This window comes from Copadichromis virginalis, linkage group LG10 (assembly GCF_057382275.1).
Source record: "Copadichromis virginalis isolate Kocher_CV1m ecotype Utaka linkage group LG10, C_Virginalis_male_GT1.1, whole genome shotgun sequence".
Classification (NCBI taxonomy): domain Eukaryota; kingdom Metazoa; phylum Chordata; class Actinopteri; order Cichliformes; family Cichlidae; genus Copadichromis; species Copadichromis virginalis.
The window spans coordinates 27,929,421-27,955,491 of record NC_140627.1 but is presented as its reverse complement, the minus strand read 5'-3'; the positions used below and the strand labels follow the sequence as shown (position 1 = coordinate 27,955,491).

General features: G+C 39.6%; 1 protein-coding gene across 5 annotated transcripts in view; it reads right to left on the bottom strand.

Annotated features, from left to right (window-relative positions):
* The window catches only part of cadm1a (cell adhesion molecule 1a), a 471,740-nt gene that overhangs the window by 67,624 nt on the left and 378,045 nt on the right, over positions 1 to 26,071 (bottom strand). For all 5 annotated transcript variants that reach the window (XM_085470932.1, XM_085470933.1, XM_085470935.1 and 2 more), the window contains 3 exons: positions 20,726 to 20,884; positions 12,590 to 12,686; positions 2,735 to 2,907 (listed from right to left, as the gene is read on the bottom strand). In XM_085470932.1, the coding sequence (XP_085327058.1) occupies positions 2,735 to 2,907; positions 12,590 to 12,686; positions 20,726 to 20,884 (429 nt within the window). The remainder of the gene's footprint in view (positions 1 to 2,734; positions 2,908 to 12,589; positions 12,687 to 20,725; positions 20,885 to 26,071) is intronic.

The window sequence follows — 26,071 nt, the reverse complement described above, 5'->3', positions numbered from 1 at the left end:
GTATTTCACACCCCACATAAAAAATAAACCCCAAGCGTTGCCACTCTGCTAATTCCATCTCACAATAGCAGCCAAATTATTTCTCTGCATGCTCAGGGTCTACCAAAAGGGATAGTGAAGTAATTTTGGTCAGGGAAAATGAGCGCATTAGAGTATAATGCCTTGCTCGGGTATTAAATGCTATTGGTATCAACAATACAAAAACATGTTGAGAATATGTTTATGAGAATGACAGAAATGCATACAGAAAAAGAAGGGACCAACATGGAAGCGACATAAATGAGTAAAACTGGTCCAAGTAGGCTGAAGCTGGTGTGGTATAACTCCAGGTGTGTGGACAGGAGCTCCGGTGCTTAACGGAATGCACACCCCTCATCCAGTGATCCCAGCTGGGGGATGAAAAGATAGCATGTAGCCGTGTACACTTTGCATCATATCCATACATCCATCCATTTTCTTCCGCTTACCCAGGTCCGAGCCAGGGGGACAGCAGCCTAAGCAGAGAAGCCCAGACCTCCCTCTGCCTGGCCACCTCCTCAACCTTGTCCGGGGGAACACCAGGCCAGCTGAGAGATTTAATTTGTCCTGGGTGTGCCCCGGGGCCTCCTCTCGGTGAGACATGCCCAGAACACCTTACACAGGAGGTCACTCAGGGATGGCCGAACTCTTCACTCCATCTCTAAGGGTGAAGCCGGCCACCCTTCGGAGAAACCTGATTTCCGCCGCTTGTATTCACAATTTTGTTCTTTCGCACACTACCCAAAGCTTGTGACCACAGGTAAGGGTAGGGATGTAGATCAACCAGTAAATCGAGAACTGTGCTTTTACACTCAGCTCTCTCTTGACCACAATGGATTGGTACAGTATTCACCTCACTGTGGCAACAGCAATCCATTTGTCGATCTCTGGAGTGGGCACTCCATCCTTTTCTGGCTGAGGACCATGGCCTCAGACTTGGAGGTGCTGAGCCAAGCCTTTCACCCATTGGCTATGCCTAGAAATTCTGTCCATAAAAATAATGAATTGGTGACAGGGAGCAGCCCTGTTGCAGTCCAACACCCACTGGGAATTAGTCCGACTTATTGCTGGCTATGCGGACCAAGCTCTTGCAGCGGTTATATAATCAGCAATGGGTAGCAATGGGTGTCTGGCCCATTGCTACAAGGCTGATGAGTCTGATCCCCCTATAGTTGGAGCACACCCTCTGGTCCCACTTCTTAAAGATGGGAACCACCCCGGTTTGCTAATCCAGAGGTACCTCCCCTGATCTCCCCTGATCCCCTGATCAACATTGTAGAGGCATGTCAACCGAGACAACCCTACAACCCCAGAGCCTTGAAGAACTCAGGGTGAAACTCATCATTTTTGTAATATATATTTATGGAAATGTAACTTGTATGTAATATATAATATATATGTCTTGCAATATATCTATACTAAAGCACTTCTGGATGGATGCAAACTCCATTTCGTTGCCTTGTACTTGTGACATGTGCAATGACAATAAAGTTGAATTCTATTCTAATTCTATTCTATTCTATCAGCCCCAGGGGATCTGCCACCAAGGAGTTGTTAAACTGCCTCAGTGACCTCCTTCAATCTCCCTTGGAATGCTGTCAAAGTTCTGCCGGATGTGGGAGTTGAAGATCTTGTGGACAGGGACCTCTGGCAAGTGGTGATCAGTTGACAGCTCAGCACTGCTCTTCACCCAAGTGTTTAGAACATATGGTTGCAGATCTGATGAAACGATTACAAAATCGATCATCGACATGCGGCCTAGAGTGCCTCTGTTTGAACGTGGTGTTTGTTATGGACAAACTGTGGTTTGCACAGAAATCGAGTAACAGAACACTGCTTGAGTTCAGATCTGGCAGGCCGTTCCTCCCAATCATGCCCACATGAGCATTGGAGCCTATCAAGAGGACAACAGAGTCCACAGGTGGAGCATCCTCAAGCAACTCCAACATACAGGCAGCAAGCTGAGGGCATACTTTGCATCATCTATAAAAGTAATTTTTGCTTACATGTATTATTGTGGTATATGTTGTAAAGATCATAAAGCCATTTAAGGCAAATTTTAGGGCACATACATAAAAATCACTTAAGCTATATTAGGACGTAATAATACTCTGTGGTCTCAGGGCCAGTATATTAAAAACAAAATGCAATAACTCAATGGAGCAGATGTAGTGATGTTTACTTCTTGAGCAAACCACACACTGAAGGGAATTGCAGCTATTATTGTTTTCTCCAATTGCCGACCACCTTCTAGTGTGCTTCTAGGGCCTACAAGAACTTTAGTTTATTACGCTCAGTACAGTGACAAGCTGTTCATATAAATATAATAAGTCTATGCTGTAATAAAACAGAGACCGTATTTGAAAGTCAGCCTGCATACTCTGGATTATGCCAGTAGAGTATTCAGTGTGCTCCAAGACCTAGTAATGAGCACCAGAGTTAACTGCTTACCAGTCTTAAAAATCATTCATCACTCTACAAATAAATTATTCTGCTGTTTATGTTCACTCTCCTAAAACTTCTTCAAAAAGGCCAAAGTTTTGAAGATCTTTAAATGTTAATATAGCTCAGAGAGAGTACAAGGAAGCAACAATTCATACTTTACTAGAACTGGTCCTCTGAAGAAAGAAAGCCTCAGAAAGTAAAGGAAAAGACCTGGAAGTTTGTTCAGTAAGAGATAATAAAATATTAGTGGATCAGTGATAGATGAACGTACCATAGACATAGAGGGTGTAGTCATCGTAAGCCTCTCCAATTGAGTTGGATGCCACACAACGGTAGGTTCCATTGTAGGACTTGTTTAGATTTTCAATGTAAAGATCGGCGCCGGTGATAACTGCATGGGAAGGTACATCGTCATCCACCTTCAACCAGTTCACCCGCTGTGGCCTGAAATTAAAACACCAGAGTAAGTACAGGAGTAAGATCACATTGCTCTTCATCAGCTAGTTTCGGCCAGTCTTTGAGATCTTTTATTGATCCCCTATATCAGCAATACCTTTTATATTTTATATATTATATATATATATTTCATATTGCATACCTTGTTTTAAATGAACGGCATTCATATTATCAGTGAATGAATTGTAAAATCAAGTTTCATGCTGTTTAAAAGTGGGAACCAATTAGAGTCCACAACATACATTGAACTAATTCTTACTTAAAAAACCTTTTCATTAAGTACTTCTCATCAATTTTTTTTCTTGATACTTCAAAGCTGAATCTTGGCAGTTCTATTTCATGATCCTTTATTTAGTATGACTAACAACTAAGGTTGAAAGTGAAAATGTATCTTATGTTTATGGGGACACACACACACACACACACACACACACACACACACACACACACACACATATATATATATATTTTTTTTTTTTAAATTTAAAAACCATAAAATGCAATCACACTGTCATTCAAATTATGAGAAAATTAAAATTCTTGTCACATTATTTTATATTCCTTTTATTTTTCTTTAAAAAACAACAATATTGTAACATTATAGCCATACATACTTAGAATATGTACAGAAAATGTTAATATTTATATATTTTTTGTTTTTTTTAAAGTAATACTTAAAAAAAAAAAATAGAATGGCAATTCACAACAACAGTGTTTTACACTGTAAGGTAAAGCCGATAGATTATAGGGTCTATGTAATATTGAAGACAGAACCTCAGTGATCAGACAGTCCAGCAAGCACCGGCAACGGTACCAAGGTTATATTACCATTTTAATGTACTCGCTATAGGTTTCATATTTGGGCAATATGCATGTAATAAATCTCCTGTCAATCTACCAAATAATTATCTTGTATGGCCAACTAATGATTAAGGATTGGCCCCAGAGTAAAGGTCATGCAATACACACACACAGACACACACAAATCCCATGGCATCCCAAAGGCAACCAAGAACTTCCATCTTTTGAGTTTTCTTTTTCTTTTTTATATTATCCTCCTAGGACCTGCCGTCCACATATGTGGACATCACATTTTGGGTTATTTAGACCAAAATACTCAATTTTGCTCTGCAAGGGCCTGATATCCACTTACGAGGACATTATACTGCTACTGTTCTATCAAAATTCTAACAAATATCCTCATTTGTGGCTCTCACTTTTCTTAGCAACAAAAATCAGGTAAAAAAAACAAACATTTGATAATTCTTTGTTTTTACATTCATCGGGCCCCAATATGCCCAAATATCAAAGAGAAATTAAAAATGCATGCTCTGGAAGAGTTCGGGTCTTAGGAGGTTATAGGTCTGCATTTGTTTTGCACTTTTGGTTATATAAAAATGAACAAGTTAAACAACCCTCTGGACTGACATCAGTATCCGATCTTGGACAACTGTTGCTTAATTGTTTGCATGTTTTGTTCAAGCTCAAATACCTTTTTCACAGTGCAGTCAGTATCACAGTAGCCCACCTTTCTTTGTTTCTTTGTTTTCAGAGGTCAGTTTGTTTTGTTTTAGAAATGACTGTATGTTTGTGGTACACTGCGCTTACGTAGTAATACTCTGACTACTAAGATTTCATGAAAAAAAAGACCAAAGTCTATTATATGTGTCACAATGTCACGTTTGTCTTTTTATCTAAATCTCAGTTTCTCTTTTTATTTCATTCCAGGGAGGTTTAGCAAATTGATTCAATCAGTAAAAACACTTCAGTATATGATTGTTCTACAGTAGACATACATTTACAGGTCCTTTTAACAACTTTACCCACATGTGGTAACAGATTACCATTTCTCTGAAGATAACTAACACAGCTTCATCTTTTTTTGTCTTTAGTTTAAAGCAACAATAAATAATGGTAAATAAGATGTATTGAAATGACATCTGTACCTTTGCATACCTCTAAAAGTAACAATAACCGTGCACCAGCCTTGTCTTGAAATTGCAGACTTTTCACGCTTGTATACTTAGAGAAGCTCTGTAGGTGGCTGCCTACCAAGCGTCTTTCTTTGTTCTCTTTTCTACCTTGACTGAGGTTTATAGCAGGGTGACAGATTCCATTTTTATGACAATGAGCTCAAAGTGCCCAGAGTCACAGAGGGTGAAGAGAAAAGAAAAAGACAAAACACCTCTATTTTGCTGCTGCAACTTTCAATGGCCATTGCCAGCTACTGTTATTTCCCCTGAGCATGTGCTGATTGTCTCTCTTGTTGCATTTTGTTGTGGTGTTTTAACTTGTTTCCCTCCATTTGAAAACATTTGGTGTGAAGGGAGCAAGCAAATGGGAGGGGGGTGGGGGTGCACAAAAATCCAGGAAAAAGAAAAATATGAAATAGCTCCTGAAGCTCATTTCCAAAACAAACAAACAAACAAACAAACAAACAAACAAACCACAAGTGTTTTTAATGGCTGTGGTGGATGGCTTGAAAGAGAGAGGACCGTGTCTGCTGCAAGTGTTCTGTAGGTGAAGTGAAATGTAAATTAAAAAGAAAAACATTTAGAAATATGAGTTGTTTTCTCAGATGGAGTTGGAAACATAACCTAGAAGAAAATGTTTCTATAGGTGCATCGGATGTTGTGAGGAGGGAAAAATGAAGCTAGGAAAGGAGGTATAGATAGATGGAAGAGGTAAGATGGGGTTGCAAGGAGAGAGGAAGGGCAGGCGTCTAGAATACAAATGGCTGCCTGCAGTCGGGGCCCCCTGTGCTATCTGCTGGTAATGACTGCACAACTCTCAGCAGCTCTAATGAAAATGACTTCCAATTCCCGGCTCACTGTATTGATTGTGTTTTCATCTTTATAAAATGAATACGGGTAGTGAGCTTGTCTCTATGCCAAGTATGAAAACTGCAGGGGGTGGGGGATTGGGCTGGAAGGGAGGAGCATTCAGGAGTGCACACTGTTTTGATCTATGCGCGTGTGTGTGTGTGTGTGTGTGTGTGTGTGTGTGTGTGTGTGTGTATGCCTGTTCTGTACTTCTACCTTTCAGAGTTTCATACTGAGTTTTTGAGCCTCAGATGGGAAAGTGAAAAGTGAAGACAGTTAAAGATTGGTTCTAACTTTGATTCATGGTCAAGACTGGATTACGACTAAGGTTTAAATCTGAGGGCCAATTTAAAGCTGGCATTGGCTGAACCTGCAAACAGAGTTCAGCTGTTGATGTCATAGTCATAACGTCATCCAAGATGAAATGCATTAGAGCTGCCTGTGTAGGCAAATGCAAAGGTGCTTACGAGGGTTTCGCACACAAAGATTTTGACAAATAAAGTGCAGTCAAGAGTCACCACTCGTTCCCTTGTATTTCGCTTCTAACAAAGCAGACATTCTTGTCATTTTTTAAAGTGGTCTTAAGCAATTGCTCTCCAGGCTTTCTGAAGGCCTTTCAAATTTTTCACCTCTTTTCAGCCCAGAACTTGTACCTTGAACCATTTTTAGATTAGATTAGATTTTGATCTATTACATAGTAACATCTGGAGAGTGTCTGATTGGCAGTAGCTTCATTTTTTTTACCATGACTATGATGCCAAATGTACTGCCAACGTACTGACTTTTTAACCTTGTTCCAAACTGTTTTCACCTTATAGATTATATTTCCATTAATGTATATAGTCGAATATTGAAAAAGAAAATCATGGAAAATCCTAATTTAACAAATATAGATCAGCTGTAGATCAGCGATCCCTAACCTTTTTTGCGCCATGGATCAGTTTAATGTCAGACAATATTTTCACGGACCGGCCTTTAAGGTGTTGTGGATAAAATGATACAACCAAGAGAAAAACTGTGGTATTTTGTAAATATAATAATAAATGCAAATTCACTGTGCAATTGTGTAACTTTATTAGCAGCGTCCTCCTGAAACACGCTAACAACATTGAGAGTAACATCCTCCTCTCTGCCCCTTAATACTCTCTGGTCGCAGGTGGTAATGCATAAATAGTTCTTTCAAAATAAGACACAACTACAACACAGGGAAAGACCCAGGGAAACACAGTTAACGATAAAAACCCTGAAAACCATAAATTTCAAAACCGAGCCTCAACTCTCGCGGCCCGGTAACAAACGACTCACAGACTAGTACCGGTCCGTGGCCCAGGGGTTGGGGCCTGTGGCTTTAGATGAAAAAAAGACTTAACTGTGGGCGATCATGGCTCAAGAGTTCGCCTTGTAATCGGAAGGTTGCCGGTCCGAGCCCTGGCTTGGACAGTCTCGGTCGTTGTGTCCTTGGGCAAGACACTTCACCCGTTGCCTACTGGTGGTGGTCAGAGGGCCCGGTGGCGCCAGTGTCCGGCAGCCTCGCCTCTGTCAGTGCGCCCCAGGGTGGCTGTGGTTATATGTAGCTTGCCATCACCAGTGTGTGAACGTGTGTGTGAATGGGTGAATGACTGGATGTGTAAAGCACTTTGGGGTCCTTAGGGACTAGTAAAGCACTATACAACTACAGGCCATTTAATAACACACTAAGAAATTATGATTGCTTATGTTTGGTTGCATTTTAACCTGCTTAGAAAGTCTACACCTCACTCAGACCTCTAAGGAAGGAAACTAATTTCAATCACATTTCAGTAATAACTATCAATCACTCTTTCATGCTTCTAATTCCCTTAGCAAAACACTTCCCCGAAAAACTAAATTTCACACACTTTCCAACTTTCAACTCTCCAGCAGAGAGGACAGCTGAAGTCCGTGACAAGAGCGACCGCATTACAAGGTAAAAAACTTCTTCTGAAACTTTTTAACCCTCTACTGCAGCGCAATTCACTTTTTGTATGCATTTATGTGCTCAGTGCGCTCCCAGGTACACAGGGCCCATTTGTCACTAACACAATTATTAGGTTCCATTTGTCACTAACACGATAATCTGTTTGTATGTGTGTCTTCATAAATACACTGTCTGACATTAGTTGGGCATGACAAACATAAACGAGCTTAGTTGGCATTTAAATCCAGTATAAAATGTTGTGAACACCTCTTTTAGCTATATTTTTATGCTAAAAAACAAAAATACAAACTGCTTTTCAAGTCTGCAGATTCCAGAAACCATTAAGTTTTCATGGCGTGGGCCTTTTTCTAAGGCTGCCATTTACCTTTGAATTTGAACAAAAGAAGCACCTGCAAGTTGGTCACATTGAGTTTGTAATGTAATTTTCATAACAGCATCTTCATCTCATGACTGTGTTCTGTTCAAATTTGAACTAGCTTGTCAACATACTAATTTGATAGATTTCAACAGCACCAAGTACAATTTATTGATATTTGAACAGTTCAGCAGGTCTCCTGCCGGAGGCTCTCAGGGCTACGCTCAACCCTGCTCTCCCTAATGGTTTCATTTGCACTCCATTACATCTCATATCACAAAGACCTGCCATCTAAACAAACCAACAGCTGGGTTTACCGATGATGCAGGTGAAATAATATCCTAATGAGCAACAAGCTGGAGCTTTCAGATGATAAGGCTAGGCATTTCAAAGGGCTTATTTGCACCGAGTCACTGTAAGTTTTCAAAATGGTGAGAAAAATTAGTTGAGGACAGTTTTCTGTTCACAGCTCTGTGTACCACAAATAATCATTTAACTTTAATCACAAAATTGACTTCATGAGTGCATATCCAGTGTCTCGAATCCATCAACATAGTCTCTCTCAGCCTCATACACTTTCCCTAGATACCTTCAGAATATTATCACTCATCATTTAGGGGAAAAAACACCCAGCCTATTCAACCCTCTGCCTACTGAAATTCTAACTGCAAGACATTAGGACCCACTCCCCTCACTATTATTAATGCCCTTCTGCTCGGTCCTCCACTTTTAAAGCAGCAGTAATTAAATACCTGCTCAAAATATCACACAGTAATTCTGATGTATTTCATAATTACAGGTCAGTTTTCAAATTTCCCCTTTGGAAATCTGAAAAACGAACATAGAAGCCATTCAATTACGTGATTATGTAGCCAGTAATGGGTATTTAGACTAGCCAGGACCCAGGTCCTTATCAGATTCCACTCACAGTTTTTCTCCCTGAAACTGTACTTTCACAGCCATTCTATCCATCAGCTGAACTCCATCGGCTAATTAGAAGAAATCTCTGCTGTCTGCGAGAAGATTAGTTCTAGAGCCAGTGTTGAGTAAAACAACACACTGTGCTTGTCAGGCTTATGTACCACTCTTAGCTTCCTCTTCCACAGAGTTGTGACATTTGGCATTTCCAATTTTCTAATTTGTCATCAAAAACTAAGTTTTAGCCCATGAGGCAATGTTCACGAGTCACTTTTTTAAATGCCAGGACATGGCACGGATCATCTCGTTACAATTGGGTGAATGTTGAGTAGTGGCATTCACGTGGGTGGTATTTTGAGCAAACAGACTACGCACGCTCCACATGATAATAGTACTGCCTGTAGCACTGGCATCTATCAGCTGAACAAGGTGGCCCACCAATTAGTAAACAGTCCACAGATAACTTACTTATAATGAGCCCTTTTATATCTACAATGGGAAAAGGTTGTCGCTTATGGATTCAGCCACAGCTATAACCCAAAATGGACAAAACCAACAGTATCTCCACAGAAGGTGTTTTCAGATAAATTCTTTTTTTTTTTGTTAAGCCACTTAACATAACAGAAAATTGACCAAAGATCCAATTTTAAATTGCATCTTTAAGAACAACAAGGTTCTATTAGCCAAAATCAGATGCTAATAGCAAGCTATTAGCCAAAATCAGATGCTAATAGCAAGCTATTAGCCAAAATCAGATGCTAATAACAAGCTATTAGCCAAAAACAGTGCATCCTTAAGAAAGTCGATGGAACTAGACAAGTGGAGGACAAAAGAAGCGACAGACCAAAAAAACTACAGCAGAAAAAAACATTTGAAAGTCATGTCCCTAAAAATATGGAAATGTATTGCAAAGACCTGACATAGGACCTCAGAAATGCATCTAGCCCTTAAGTTGATACATCTGCTGTTCACTGAAGCCTCATCAGAAATGTCCCGGTGGAAGGGTAGCTGTCAAGAAGCCATTCTTACGGAATGAAAACAGGGAGAAAACGGAGACGCATGCTAATTACAAAGGATCTGGACTAAAAATCAATGCCAGCAGGTCTTATGGAGTGATTCCAGTAGGTAGAATAGTGAGTGGCAAGTAATTTGTAAATCACGGTGGAGGCTCTGATATGGTTTGGAGCTTCCCCAGTGGTGTTGGCGATCATGCAACGGCTTTGTTTTTCATGATAATGTTCTCAAACACACTGTAGTAAAAGCATAGTTGGATAGAAAAACACACCATGGAGCACTATCAGTCATGGATTGGCCTGCCCAGAGCCCAGGCGTCAACATTATTGAAGCAGTGTGGAATAAATGGCCTTCAAGAAGCCTGGAGAACTATTCCAGAAGACTAGTTAAAGAAATGACAAAAGAGACTTCAGGCTATGCTAAAGAATAAAGGAAGTCATACCAAATATTGACTCTGAAGCTCGTTAGAACCATACAGACTCTGCTTTTACAGTACCTTATATACAGTCGTTCCATATATGTTGCACGTTTCAATAAGTTGCTGCACCTATTTCCCATTTTCTGAGCAAAATATAAAGAAGGATTGGCTCAAGACTTTTGCACAGTACTGTACACTAGACATATATAACGTGTCTCACTCATACACACAGACACATACTTTGGAGGTGTGTGCAGTATATGTTATGTTACCCATCAAAAGAGAATAAAAACTCTATGCTTACAATAAGCCAATGATTCATCACTGGCATTATAAGTTATGCCAGTTTAGCTAATGAGAGAACTAAATTTATAGTATCCTCGCCATTTTACCTCAACTAAACCCACTGCTGCTTCTGAGTTCTCAAATCCAGTAGAATATTTTCTGTCTGCTTTTCTCCATTCACTTTTATTTTGCGGTCTTATACTAACTACAAAGGGGGAAAGTCTTTGGACTTATGTCCTTTTATAACTTCAAAGGTGCAGTGTAACCATGAATGGTCTGGAAGCCTCAGATGAAATTAATGCATGATACTGTGAATAGCAATATGCACTCCATATTTGCATGTTTTCTCATAGTTCAACGAAGGCTCCAATAAATCACAAACTAATAGTGCTTTTGTGTTTTTCCTTTTTCTATGCTTGGGTTGAATGTACTGTCTGGCTGCATTAGATTAACATTAGTTTTTGTGTGCCAATGTGCCACATTTACAAATTGTAACATAGACAGCAGGAGGTGTTTTTGGTGGATGGTGGGCGTACAAAGCGACTCTTACACAAAGGACCGGGTTTCACATCCAGACTTCCATCTGTGGTTAGGTTTAGGCAACAAAAGCACTTTGAATTGGGTTTTGATTGAATGTACATAAACACACTGTGTGTCAAGTCACTGTTGCTTTTTTTTACTGTATACCTAAGTGTTGTGAGTACCTAAATGAACGTATTAAAAAAACGTAAATAGTGCTTTAGTCAGTACAAACTCGACAGACAGAATATTCTTGCAGAACAAAAAATACAGCAGTGAGCAAATTTCTAATACCAAAAACCAAAAACATGCTGTATGTACAGTGATGTGCAAAAGTCTTGAGCCACCCCACATTTTCTAGGAAAATGGGAAATTGGGATCTTTGTCATGCTGTGCCACCCTTCCACCATTTCTGATGACTCTCCATTGTTGGATCAGCCGGGGTCAGATGCAACTCTGAGGTCCTGTGTCAAGTCTGAGCTGGATTTTTCCTTTTTCTTCAGGACATGACTTTTGGATACTGTTCATCTGCTGTAGATATTTTTTTTTAGGCGTGCTTATTCTTCTTTTGTCCTCAATTATCATATATGCAAAGTTTTCAGTTAACAGCTCTATGGGAATCACGATGGTCAAACTCTGTAGTCTTTGTTCAGTGTTGAGCAGCTTTGAAAAAAAAAAGATTCCTCTGAAAATGGTCAGGTACAAAGACTGGATTGAAAATGAGTGAACAGCAGCCAACATCCAAAGAAAAATTTGGAAGACTGTCAGAAAGCTTGGAGAACGATTGCTCAAGACTACTTTAAATATAATAAGAAAGTCTGCCTCTGAGGAAATAAAACGTGATGAAATCAGGGGTGGCTAAAGACTTTTGCATAGTACTGTATTCCTAATACTACCAGCAAAAGCCCCGTACAGCCTTCTGTTGGAACCCATTTATTGACTATATAAAAACATTTTTTGTTTGTTTTGTTCTGTTTGTCTTTATGTGAGCCTCGGGTAGGGAGGGAGGGGGGGGTCTTTTTGTTAGTTTTGTTTTTTGTTAGTTTTGGGGGTTTTTTTGTGTATAATTGCAACGTTTTCATTATGTATTGTGACCATGATTTGTGAAAAAAAAAAGTGATTGAATAATCATAGATTTTGAAATTATGTCTTTTCCATGTACAGATGCTTTTTAATGCCAGTGCAAGCTAACTGCTGCTATGTTCATTACTTCTCAACAGCAAAACTAAAACAGTAACAGACAGCCACACACCACAATGCACTGATGGTATGTCAGTGAATACACTGATGTGCAACTGTTAGCAGGCAGGCATACCTGTTTCACCATGGCTGTCATTAATTGGTTAAATGTGTATGTTTGCGTGTGTTTGCTTGTGTCTTACTCGGGTTTGCCTCTGAATTTACACGACAGTTCCAGGTTCTCTCCTTCTCTGGTCAGACCCTGAGGAAATTCTACCACGATCTTAACTTCTGGTTTGTCTGAAAAAATGAGAAAAACACAAAGTATTAAATATCCAGATAACATTAGTGACAAACTACAAGTTCTTATCATGAATTCTGGTCTGCTGTAAAAATATCTATAGTATAACTTTAGTATCAACATAATGATAAGCACATGCATCAAAGCTGAAATTTGTGGTCAGGAGTAGAACGTAAAACTGCTAAATCCAATTCAACCTGGGAGTGACATGCAGAACAATGAAGTTGCACGAGGCATTGGTTGGTGTCAATCAGCTTTGCCGACTTCTCGCATTTATATGAACTGAAGGAGGATTTCGAGCACTAATAAGGTGTCCAAGGAGCAGGGAGATCACATCTAAGATCTTGACTATTCAAGGCTTAAAATGAGTAATCTGAAAATCAGAACCCACGAACAACACTGTGAATCCTTTTTGCGGATCTTCAAATGAAAGAAGCAACCAAATATTGATTAAATTTATTAGTTGGTGCATAACTTTAGTCATCAACTTAAGTACATCTAAGAAATTGGCCTCTTTTTTAATGTGGGCTCTTTTACCTTATATTACATAAAGCACCTTCTGGTGACAATTGGAGATACTAAGCCAGCACTTGAAAGCTGAGATTTTAAAGGGGACATACAGTTATATACAAACCAAAAGACTTCTGGAACAATCTCCTTTGACAGATGAGACTTAAGTTGAGATGGCTGGTCATATTGCATAGCTCTACCTTTAGGGAAAACCAATCGCAGCATATCGGCACAAACACCTCATACTAACTGTCAGTGGATGGGTGATAAATCGGACTTGTTTTGCTGCCACAGGCCTGGACACCTTGCAGTCAGTGAGTCAAACATGAACTTCTCTGTTCTTAAATTTGATTCCTCTAGAGTCAAATCTGAGGCCATCTGTCTGACAGCTAAAGCTTGATTAAAACTGGGTCATGAAACAGGATAATGATCCTAAGCACAGCAGCAACAGAATGCAGCAAAGATCAAGTAAAAGTCAACATAACTTAAATGGTGCGGTGGGACCTTAAAAGAGTTGTGCCTCAACGGATGCCACAAACCTCATTGAAATGAAGCAATGTTGAAAGGAAAAGTGGTCCAAAATGACTCCACAATGACGTGAGACTGATAAAGTCACACAGCAAACAATTATATAAAGTTATCGCTGTTAAAGGTGGTTCTACAGGCTGATAAATCCTGGGATATACTTTGTTTTTAAAGGTCCTGCAAACACTTTCTTTTCCACATGACATTTGATTTTTCCAGGGTTATATTGTACGTGGTAAAAAAATCAGGGATTCCCTGTACAGACTCTTGGGGAACCCCACAAAACACAGGAAGCATAAAAGGGAATCTTTCCATTGAATGCGTTCTCCTTATACAGATGTTGTTAAAAACCGTAGAGAGAGACAGAAAGTTGTTAATAATGGTTAAAATGTTCAGGGCAAGCATTTGAAATAGCTTCTACTTTTAAAAAGACAGAAAGAGAATGGTGCCTGAAGAGCAAACCCTTAAAAGGTGCGAGGATTAACAGGAAATACAGCAACAAGAACAACATCCATGACCTGCCTCAGCAGTGTTCAAGCATCAGAGGAGGCCAGGTCATGTTTAAGTTGCTAAAAGGCACTGTTATTGTTATTAGGACTGAGCTGCTATGTTGCTTAGTCCGGGGGGGATTTGACTTGACATTAAGTAAACAGTAAATTACTTTCAAGGTGTTTTCCTTTAAATTTCCTGCTATTACAGCCTGTGCATACAGATTACAGAGCATCAAACCAGCTATACGTGAGCATATTTTTGTTTAGTGTACATTTTAGTTTCTAGGCTATAAAGTTATTTTTATTCCTGCTCTATTTCTTTTTGCCACTGTTCCCTGCCCCAGCCAACTGATAAATGTTGTCTTATCTTATCTTTTGTGGATATGTAAATTAAAGAAGACAGCAAAACATAAAGCACTAGGAGATGATAGGTGGGCACTGGGCAGGATCACAAGTAGCTTGGTATGTTCAAAGATGCTTCCGGTTAAAGTTGCAAAAGCACTTTAGTAGCTGTTACAGCTGGAGAAAAAAAGCATGTAAGAATGCTGTTTTGACAAATCAGTGGGGTGCTTTGACAGTCACCGCTGTGCTATTCTCTGCACCTGTGGAGTTTTGGTTGTTCCCATCGCACTGGCTGTTGCTGGTGCTATCAAAGCCTTTTTTTCACCTTGGCGTAAGAGACGACTGAATGTAATGTTTTATTCAATCTATCAAACGGATAAGGGATTGAATTCGTTCTTGCCATGCACTGAATGGGAAATGGGAAACGGAAGCTCTCGTCTGACTTACAACCTTTCGCTAAGGTTTAAAAATGCCAGGTATGTTTTGGTTGATGGTTCCAGTCAATGAGGTGTCCTGCTGACAGAAAACCGAAGAACATTTGCTTTTTATCTTGCCGTCTGCTCAGCAACAGCACATCTCAAAAGGGAAACATCATCCCCATCTTTTTTGTAAATGCAATCGATGTCACAAATACCATTTACTTGAATGTAATAAAAAGAGCATAAGAGTATTTTTACCCCATAAAAAAAAAGTTTTGTTCTAGTTTTGTTAAAAATTTAACATTAAATGGCAGAGAGAAATGCCATTCAGTGGAACCATTTTATTTCAAAGTAGAGTAATTATAGTTTACCAGTTATGATGCAAATTATTCTTGTTCTCTTCCTCTTTTTATGGCCTAAATCCACTTTTTGGTGCGTGTGTTTTTTAATCAGCCTGTAGTTGGAATGATCGAGGCTGAGTTATGATTTCAAAGCTGGCGGTAAAGTTCCACGCTGCTGTCCGACCTTCTCGGCAATAAACAACACGTGTCTGGCCATCCATCTGTCTAAATCACACCCTGTCAGTGGCTGGCTTTCAGTTTCTGTGATGGACAGCAGATGGGCAAAAAGCCAAGTCTTCTGCTCAGTAGGCATGCTTGGATTTAGACAGCAACCCTTTGGTTTTATTTCCACTCCAGGCACTACATGGCATCCTGCAACTTTTTCTTTGCTCACGACGTCATCTGACCTTGTCATCTCGGAGCCATAAACATGAAGGACGCCAGGCATCTGTAGGTTGTTTTGATAGCCTCAAGTAGTTATGGCAAAGCTTTCTTGTCTCTGTTTGATGGGAAAACACTGTGCTGCCAGATTCGGATGCTGCCACTTCAGTGGAAATGAAATAGTGTCTACCATATGCAAGAGAGCCGTTATCATTATGCTAACTGAATTATTTGCTTTATTGTGTGCCTCACCTCATAAGCACTCAAGACGGCACTATCCATCTCTCGGCAGCCAGCTGACCTTATGGGAAAAACAACCCAGCATCCGAGCAAACAGCTTGCTTTCTTATACACATAATCATTAGTGTCTTATTTAATTATGCTGTCCCCTGACAATGGGGTTTTTTCCTTCGCCTTTTCTTACTACACAATGCTCTCCATTCCACTCACAAATTGCCTACACAGTGGGTGAATGAAATGTAAATCAACCAGTGTACTGCATCTAATCAGTAAGCTAACTTGCATGTCACTGTAGAAACTGCAGAAGTAGGCTTTATTTTAGTTTTGTCATTCATAATTTTCTCACCAGACATATGCACTTTTTAGATATGTTAATGGGAAGGGCTCTGTGGTGACAATTAGAAGGAAAAAGCAGACAGTTCATTGGGGTTGTAAAGATACATAGATTGTACATATAGTTCTCGACACAAAAACCAAAGTTTTCCAAACAGTTTTCTGTTAGCTATTGGGTCAGTCACACTAGAGTAAAATAGTCCAAAAGCAATCTCCTTGCTGATTAGGAATACACGGTGGTTGTGGTGACTGTGTTTAATTTTTTCGTAAGCGTGGCAATGAACGGTTGCACATTCCACCTCAGGCTGAGCACTTCTGATTGCAAGACAACTGCACACAACACCTCTTGGGAGGCATCCCGTCTCTAAACAATTGCAGTCAGTCTTGGATTGGCTGGAGTCACTCTCTGATAGACAGGCTGGTTAACGTTTGTGACTAATTTTCATCTAGTGTAATAAACACAGGCAGATTGCCAACATGCTGCAATCAATTTGAGTCAGGGTGCACCAATGAGCACGACTGTGCTTCGTTTTTGTAGTCGGGGGTTGAACTTAACTACTTGTTAAATTCTGGCTATACATGCTATATAAAAGCAAGGGTGCCTGTAAATTTGTAGGTAAATTTCCATCCTGCAACAATGTTACCATTTTGGATGAGATTAAAAGTAGAATGTAAGTAGTTTGCACAGATTTTTGTTCATTTATCACCAATAATCAATGATAATATAATGATACAAGTGCCAGCTGCACCCGAGTCAATCCCAAACTGACAGCAGACTGACTCTGTTGCTTTGAATCCAATAACTAACTGGGAACGATCAGTTTATTAAAGTCTCATTGAAATGCTTAATAATGATTAATAATCTTGGTTGACCCGTTGTCTCATCCATAAAACCTGTAACAGACAAAACATAAAATGGACTCGCTTGCAGAAGTTGCATTACTACATGCAGATATTGGACTACCAGCAGGGGGAGATGATATCTTTAAAGCCATTCCAGGGTGCTTAACTGCCAGAAATGATGAATCTAGGCAGCTAATATGTATCTACGTGAAAATGTGTTAATAATGTCTGTTTAAACGCTTTCCCGTGGTAATTTTCATGTTGGCTTGAAATAAAAATTCTCCCTCTTGCTTTTACTGCAACTTACTGTAAATTCTGCATGCGTGTCTTTTTACTGATTTTAAGAGGCAAATAGTGAAATCGACATGGTGGAACGGCGTGTCGATTGCACGTTTTGTTGTCAGCTGCTCCTTCACTGTTTTCTCTAGTGTGACTGTAACATTAGTGACCACTAGGGGCAGTATGATCAATGAAAACCACGACTACTAAGAGCCTTTTAATGCTATAGAAACAGAAAGCTTTCAAAGTAAAAGTTGTGAAAGGTGTTGGTTGAAAAACAATAATACTTCCACTAATTTTATACAATGCTGGTCCTTTTGCTAAAACAAATAAATTTAAAAAACAACAAAACAGAATCGTGACTCCAAACTGTGCATTTTGCACTTTATCACATCCCCCGAGTGCTCAATTAGTAAACATCTACTTAATTCATACCAGTTGACTGTTAGTCTTTAGACAGTCCACAGAGAAACAAAATTCCTCTGGACATAGGAAGGATACACTAATAGCAGTTGCTATGTAATATTAAACTGTGTAACAGAGTTCAAAGAGAAGGTAGAGAGGAGGACTGTTTATGTCTGTTTGTTACCCACTACAGTATGCAAAGAGCATGGCAGCCTCAGCCCCTGCACGGAGCAGAGTGAGGCACTGAGCCGGGTGGTCAGTGTGAGCTCCCTGTTATCAGAAGCCAGCGAAATGCCATTCTGCCTCTGTAGATGAGCTGATCTCCTCCTCTCATGCTCATAGAGAAAGGTCAGATAGTGACAGAAGAGATTTTATTTTTTTAAATAAAATGCTAGGACATGCCAGAGGCCAAAGACATAAGGTTACAGAAACAATAAATACAGAACTTTAACCATTCTCTATTAACAAAAAGATCTAAACATTCAGTCTAGGATTTTAATTACTTGTTACATGCTGTTTTATAGCAGTGTTGTGTTATTGCTATTATTAGTTATTGAGAAGAGTCGTCTGTGCATATATATATATATATAAATAATACTGCAATTAAAAGTGGCTATTGCTGCAAAAGTGTCCACCTGGCCTCCATTATGGGCCACGTGTTGTTTTTTTAAGGAACATTTAGTTGAATAAACAAGGTCAGATGATTAGATAGATAAACATTGTGTTAACCATTCCTACATGAAAACAGGGGCATTATTTGAGAGTTTAATGAATTCTGAGAATGTTTGTACCTCACATACAAATAGAAGCAGCAAATTTAGAGTCTCATTCACTTGAGGAAAATAAGTAACATTCTATGTTTTTGAGAGATGTTGTAGAAATCTATAAGCCACTGGTTAGTTTAGTTAATCTAAGCATAGAGGTGCAGAGTGTCATGGTATGAGCACAAGGCATCAAGTCCTTCTCTGTTCAGCAATAAATACTAAGATCACTTAATGAGTGCATATTGTCAATAAATATGAAAACAAATGGAAATTAAGGATTGGATCTTAGCTTGTCCATGAATTTTCAAGGTCCTGCATGGAGAAGCATGGCTGTACATTGACATTCATCTATTCCCACCAGGACCCTGAGGGCATGTGATCAGGGCTGTGCATCATACAACACTGGGAAATAAACATGACAGAGCTTCTGCAACAGCACCCCACCACCGAGACTAAAACTAACTCAGAAATAAATGTTCTAATTGTTATAATAAACATTAACTTCATATTAGCAAAATGTAAAGTTATGTGTCCACAGGGAGCTTTCAGCTGCTTCCTAACAGCTCTTAAGGTTCAGCATTGACTTTTTATTTAAAAATACCCTCAGCATTAAAGTATTAAAAAACATTTTCAATTGAAAATAGTTACATTTTTGGAGTACCATGGAGTTTTTTCCAGTGCCATTTCTCTCACAACATCAAAACGAACCCCAGACTTAAAATATTAACGCCGTCAAAGGTGGACAAGAAAGTGATCCTAGCTGTCACAGATTACCCTGTAATTTAAAATCTAATAGTGAGCTAACACGGTTTTAGCTAACCTTTCTAAATGAAAGCACAGACGTTCACCACAAGGAAGTACTAAAAGATGCCTTTTGGAACAACAATAAGGATTTAAGAGAGAGTGGCCTGGTGTCATACTTGTCAAATCAAAGATAAACTGCAAATTGCAGATTGGTTGTTAGTATTTAATTACAGGTGTAAACTGATACAAAAGCTTTACGTGCAGCACAAAGCACATATCAAGAACAGAACTGGATCCTGACAGATCATTTTATAAATGAATGCAGACTTCCTGACAGGCATTTAATTTCTGATGCTAAATTTAAGAGCGTTGCCTGGCTAAGGGTGAATTATGGCGATTTATTTATATTTAGATCTATATTTTATTTTCTATTCTTTTGCACTGTTGCCGTGCATTTGTAGCAAATATTTGTAGTAAATAGTTGCCGTGCATTTTGTTTGCACTTCCTAATGAAATGATTGACATTAGGTTAGGGGAAAAAACACAACTCTAAAATATTTATTTCTGATGCACATGTGAAATATTTTTCCACAAAACACTACCACCTGCACACTGTGCACTCTGCTGTTTGCACCAAAATACTCCACAGGCAACCGAAGCATGTCTGAAGTCAGGAAAACACCAGTTGAAAAGATCTGCTTGTGCTGGCCATTGTGCCACCAAGATAATAGCTTTTTAAGTATGCATCTGTTTTGCATTCAACTAGAGCTGCAGATTTTTTTCCATGCTTCTCACAAAGAGGTGAGAAGAGCAAAGTGAAATTCAAATTTAACACCAACATGTTTTTCCGGAGGAAACTAAACACGTCGTCTTTCAGCTCTCCCTTCAGGGGTCGATCGTCACCCTCCATCTCACCCTCTCTGTTGCAACCCCAGCTTTGCATGAACCCTGTACACCTTCTCCTTTGTTACATCTGTAAACCACCTCTACATTCATTTTTTCCTACTCACACAAGATGAATCTTTTTTTTTTCCAATGGCAAAGCCTTTCACCAAACTTTCAGAGGGTGGTGGGGGGATAGGTTGTGGAAAGTTTATGTCATTTAATTAGTGAAGATAGAACTGTCTACTGTGTTACAGTCCAATTTCCCCTTTTATTCATTATAACATGCATAATTTTCTTTCAATGTCACTGCCACACCTCATGCATTAAACTTTTAGTTGCGGGTAAGAAAAAAGCAAATCTATTCCATTTAATTAGTAGGAATGGAACACTCTTCTCTAATCCGGTCCATTTTTCTGAATTAAGATGATGAGTTAGGCAGATGATACTCAGAAAAAAGGAAAAAAGGGAAAGTATAGCGCTGTTTAAATATCCATCAAATGCTGATTTCTAATTTATTACCAAGCTGAAGCACTTACACTGCACCTCCAGGTATTTCTGTGCCTGGAAGTCCTTGACTGCAGGGTGGTCGACGATGCAGATCACAGGTACGCCGTCATCCTCTTTGCTAACGGTGAACGTCAGTCGGCTGGTTACTGTGTACATCTTGTCGTAGGTCAGTTCAACTTTGGGCTTGCCTATGGTAAGAAAGAACAAAGACAAAACAAATAAAGGAGGTCAAATCAATTCACTCAGAGGGTTCTGGCAGGAACCATCTATCCAGTGGCACTGGGGTGTGGAACAGAAACTGCTGGGGCAGTAGTTGTACTGTGGGAGAAGCACCTCTAGGAAGCTCGCCTGGAAATCCAACCACAGCAGCCATACCAGGACTTTAGTTGGTTTGAGCAAACAGCGCCAAACACCGACTCGCTCTTTTGGTGTAAAAAGTTGGAGTTTGGTTTAAAGTAAAAACTGCACAGCTTGCTGTCCTAATCATTTATGGACTCCTTGTATTCTGTAGGCTGGTTGATTTCCTGCTTGAGGGATCAATTGATTTTCAATGTATGCTTTGCCCACAAAGATCATATAAGGAAAACAGAGCTCCCAAGGCTTAGGCTACCATTGCAGAGAAAATGTCAATAATTTCTATATGCTTTTATTTGGGTAAATATTATCAAAACTTATTTTGGATTTCTTCCTTACTTCTGTCAGAGGTTTATTTTATGCATCCTTGATTCCTCTGGGAGTACGCTATAAAAAAGAAAGAAAGAGTATTTTGCTGAAAAGTTTTACTTTACAAAATATCAATGATGGCAGCTTTGCACTCAAGGCTACCAGAGAAAAAAACAACCAAGGTTTGAAATATTAAGGACTGACAAAGACAGCCATTGTTCGCCTGCAAGGGGAATGTCTTTCTTCCCCTGACCTTGCAAAATATTTACAGTGGGAGTGAGAAGCGTGTCCTTGAAAATGGTCCGATAAGGCGAATCAGCTAAAAATTGCCTGCTGTCAGGGGCTACTGTGCGACTGTGAATCACTCATTAGGCTTTATCAAGCCAGATTTATTGTGTGGCCACCTTTTGTACGGCACTGCCAGATCTGAAGCTCGCAAAGCGTCCCTCGTCTTATTACTGGCTGCTCTTTAATAGCACACAGACAAAATGTTCTCAAATGCAACGACGAGGACAGCTTCATTGGGCAAAATGAGGGACATAGATGCAGAGAATGCTGTACAGTAGAGTGACAAAGAAAGATTGATCCTTTTTATCCCTTTGTCCTACTTCCTCGCAGTCATTTGCACAAGCGTGTTTGTGTCCCATCAATAAAACAAACATCAGAGAAAGAGCCTGCAAAAAAGAAACGCCAGAAAAGGAGAAACTCTGTGCAAATATGAACGGCTGCATCCATCAATTCACATTTTAGCTGTAAAATATGTACTCGGTGCACATTCCACTCACTCTTCTGTAGCTCAGCCACTGGGGTGTTCCTGTCACTGTGGTGACAACTGTCTTTTTGGAAGCTGGGAAAGCAAACCTGTGTGATGTGGATGATGTAAAGGAACAGGTTGTCATGAATAAATACCACTAGAGGCTTTAGATGTATGCAAGCACCTGAAATGGGAACCTGAAGGGGTCTGCTCAAATCAAAATGTCTTTTGAGATGCATGAAAGACTAGTGAAAAGATGTCTTCATTCAAGTCCTGGGTGTCTGAACCTTGTGCTTTACATTTGACAATTTATATCACAATAAAAATAATAACCCACAAAAGCTGTTCACAAAGGCAGGTACAAAGGTGTGGAAGTAGAAGATATATTTAGAATAAATGGTTTCTGAGATGATTAATGATCCGCCATCTTATTTCCTCCCCATCCTCCTTTTTACACCATCTGTCATTTCCAACACTCCAGAAAAGTCATTTCCTGACATTCTGCTCCTGGATTGGCACATCCAAGCCACTCTACCTTTTCCTGTGTGTATCATTCACTGTGTGCTATAGGAATGATATGCAGCTAACTTCAAGGCAGACTTCAAGACCAAGTTGTAGGCCTGGTAACCACAAACCATCGCAATGACATTGGCATATGTGAAAACCAAGTATGTGCTTGAAAGTTAGCATCATAGTATCGGCTTGCAGGGTTAGCTAGTCCAACAGTGCTAACAACTATAGCTCCTCAGTCTACTTAGGCCTACACTTGCTAATTAAGAGTATACAACTGAGCTCACTCTGATAAGTATTACCACATGAAATATGCTAAGAGAACCCAAAAGGTGTAGCTTTTAGCTAGGCAGAGAGCAGTATTCAGACAATGCGAGAAAGATATGTGGCCACTGAATCCCAGCAAGCCAGCTAAAAGCAGCATACTTTTTATTTTCCATGGTCAAATGCAATAATTCCATCTTCTCATGTTCAGTTTCTGTCCATCAAACTACACAAGCAACTGTCTAATGTAATTGTCTACTAGCATGCTATAAATTCCAGCCACTTAGCAGAGTTTATCCAAGAGGTGCGCATGACCAATAACTTTCTGAATAATTAGCTCTTTCTTCTTCTTTTGGCTACTCCCTTAGGTGTTACCATAGCAGATCATCTGCCTCCATTTCTCCTTATCGCTAGCTTCCTCTCCTGTCACACCATCCCCTCCTTCACTCAATCCATGAATCTTATCTGTGGTCTTCCACTGTTCCTCCTGCCTGGCAGTGCCATCCATTGTCCAGTATATCCACTATCTCTCTTTACATGTCCAAACCATCCCAGTATTGCCTCTCCAACTTTATCTCCAAACTACTCAACCTGCGTTTTCCCTCTGACTACCCATTTCTAATCTTGTCCCTCTTTGTCACTACAGATTAAAATTTTAACATCTTCAGCTCTGCCTCTTGTCTTTTTTTAGTTACACTGTCTCTAAGCTAGACATCATAGCAGGTCTCACTACCATCTTGTAAACCTTACCTTTCAATCTTGCTGCTATCTTCCCTCCCCGCACTCTCTTCTTCACCTCTCTTGTGCATTGTCTGTTGCTTTGGATAGTTGACCCCCAGGTATTTAAACTCAGCCACCTTCACTAACTCTTCACTATTACACCAGAGTCCATCTCATTCACATTTCCTCTTATCTCTTTAGCATATCTCCGCCTTTCTCAGCTCTCTTCCACCTGCTCTGACTACGATGTTGTGGGCACATGTCATAGACCATGAAGACTCCTGCTTGTCCCTGTTAAGGACTACTCCTTCTACTACTCCTCCTCCTGCTACTATTAATAATAAATATAAATGCACTTTTTAAAGTACTTCACAACTGGGACGAAGACTTATACAACATTCATACACAGAAATGTCATATATTTGGCCTCACATATGTATTTTTTGTGTGTTCTGTAGCCGAAGGTTCTATAACCTCAAAAGCCTGTTCTGGATTTAAAATGAGACCATGCAATCGTCAAAAGTGACCCCAATCAGACCAACTGCTTGAATAAAGACTTCCCAGATCACTAAATAAGCAGGAGCATGGGCATTGTCAGTGTGTGCTACTTTCAGCTGCTCCCTTATTCACAGGGGGTAGTTCTGCATGTTTGATTTGACAGATTTTTAGCCGGATGTCCTTCCTGATACAATCCCAAAGGAATTGATGTCTTCTTCCAGGACTGAGCCAGGGGTCTTTCACTTGTAAGGAAAATGTGTACCAAGGAGCCTCTATTTAGGTCTTTGTTAGTAATTAATAAAGTTTTTAAATTAATTCTGAATTTCGCTGGGAGCCACGGGAAGGGAAGAAAAGGGTTGAGGAGTGAACACTGGCTATTATTTAGTATATGGGCTGCTTTTTGAACCAAGTGAAGACAGGAGTGTAAGAGAAGACAAGGGAAGATTAAAGTGTGAACTAAAATGCTTTTATGATTGTGTAAACTGCTTGTTTTTATGTTGCTTTTATTATTCTACTGTGTACAGTGTCCTTGAGTATTCTGAAAGGCGCTTTCAAATAAATTATTATTATTAAAATGTCCAAGTTGCTGCCTGATAGTGTAGATTAGATTTTTTTGCAATGTTCCTTGCATGAAGCAAACAAGACTGGATGAGCTTAGAAATGTAGGGTTTGAAGTTTAACTGCTGCAAAATCTAGCAGAGCCTGGTTATATCAGAGCAGATGCAGCATGCTCCCTCTGTTTTGAAGTCGTGCCCCTAAAGACCAGCACTGTCAAGGTCATGCTTTGTTAGCTTAGCGGCACAAATCTGTATATTTTACGTTTGTCCATGCTGCCTTGATGAATAAAAATTTATATGGAAGTAATTTGCCTCTGGTGATCTATTTTTAAATGCTGAGGTGACTGGGCCAGCAAGAGCAGTTTCACAACTCAGTGCCCTTTGCTATGGCTGTTATATAGAAGAAACCACAATGCCGCTAGATACCACTGAAAGTCGTGCTCACTATCGATCTAAATGTCATTTAAAGACAGCAGTTAATAAATATAAAGGATTTTTTATTAATCTTCTCTCTCAGCTATAAAAGCCCTTAACACGTAAAGAGTTCTCTGTATAGGAATATCACCTGTGTTAAACACTGAAAACATACAGAGACATAAATGTTGGAGCTGTGGCAGCAGAGATGAATGCCAGTGAAAGGCAGTGGAAGGTCAAATAAAAGCTGAAGAGGTATTTTAACTTTTTGCGGATTCAACCGTAAAACTCAAGTAGTCCTCTTTCCCTGCACGGACATACTTCATTTCTTGAACGTTTACTGTCTGACAGTATCCTTGTGGAAAAGAAATGAAGCAATGCAATGTTATATAGAATATATGTCTCTCCAATTCCATCACTTACTTTTCCCAAAATATCCTTTTATCCATTTGTCCAGTCTTCCTACTGGGGCAGAGCAGGGTAATTGAAATCACCCTGTGGTAGTCTCTTAACACTTGAGGCTAATGGCTGCTCTGGTCCCTGTCAGTCAATGAAGTGCCCTGCTGACTGTTTTTCTATCTGCTTTCTTCTCCTTAGTTTTAAATGAACAGGGAGGAATGACCTGCACGGCTAGGATTCCCTTTTTCTTACGATTTCCATTGTTGTGCAAGCTTAAAAAACTGGAGATATTAGTGTCAGGGCATATGTTAATAAAACACTAAACAAGCAGGATAAGAGCAGGAATAAAGAAAAGGATAATGATGAGATAATAGGTCTGTGCATATTTGGAAAGATGGTAGGATTTAAATTGGCAAGCATGACAATTGCAACCTTTAAATGATATTTAAGAGAGTGTGATTATCCTTTAAGGTAATTATGTTAAATTCCGGAGACATTTAATTAGAAATAAGTCTTCTAGGCAAGGACAGCCAAAGGCAGTTTAAGTAATTCTACTCTAGTGCCATATCTCCAGCACCCTGGGCCATTCTTTTTCT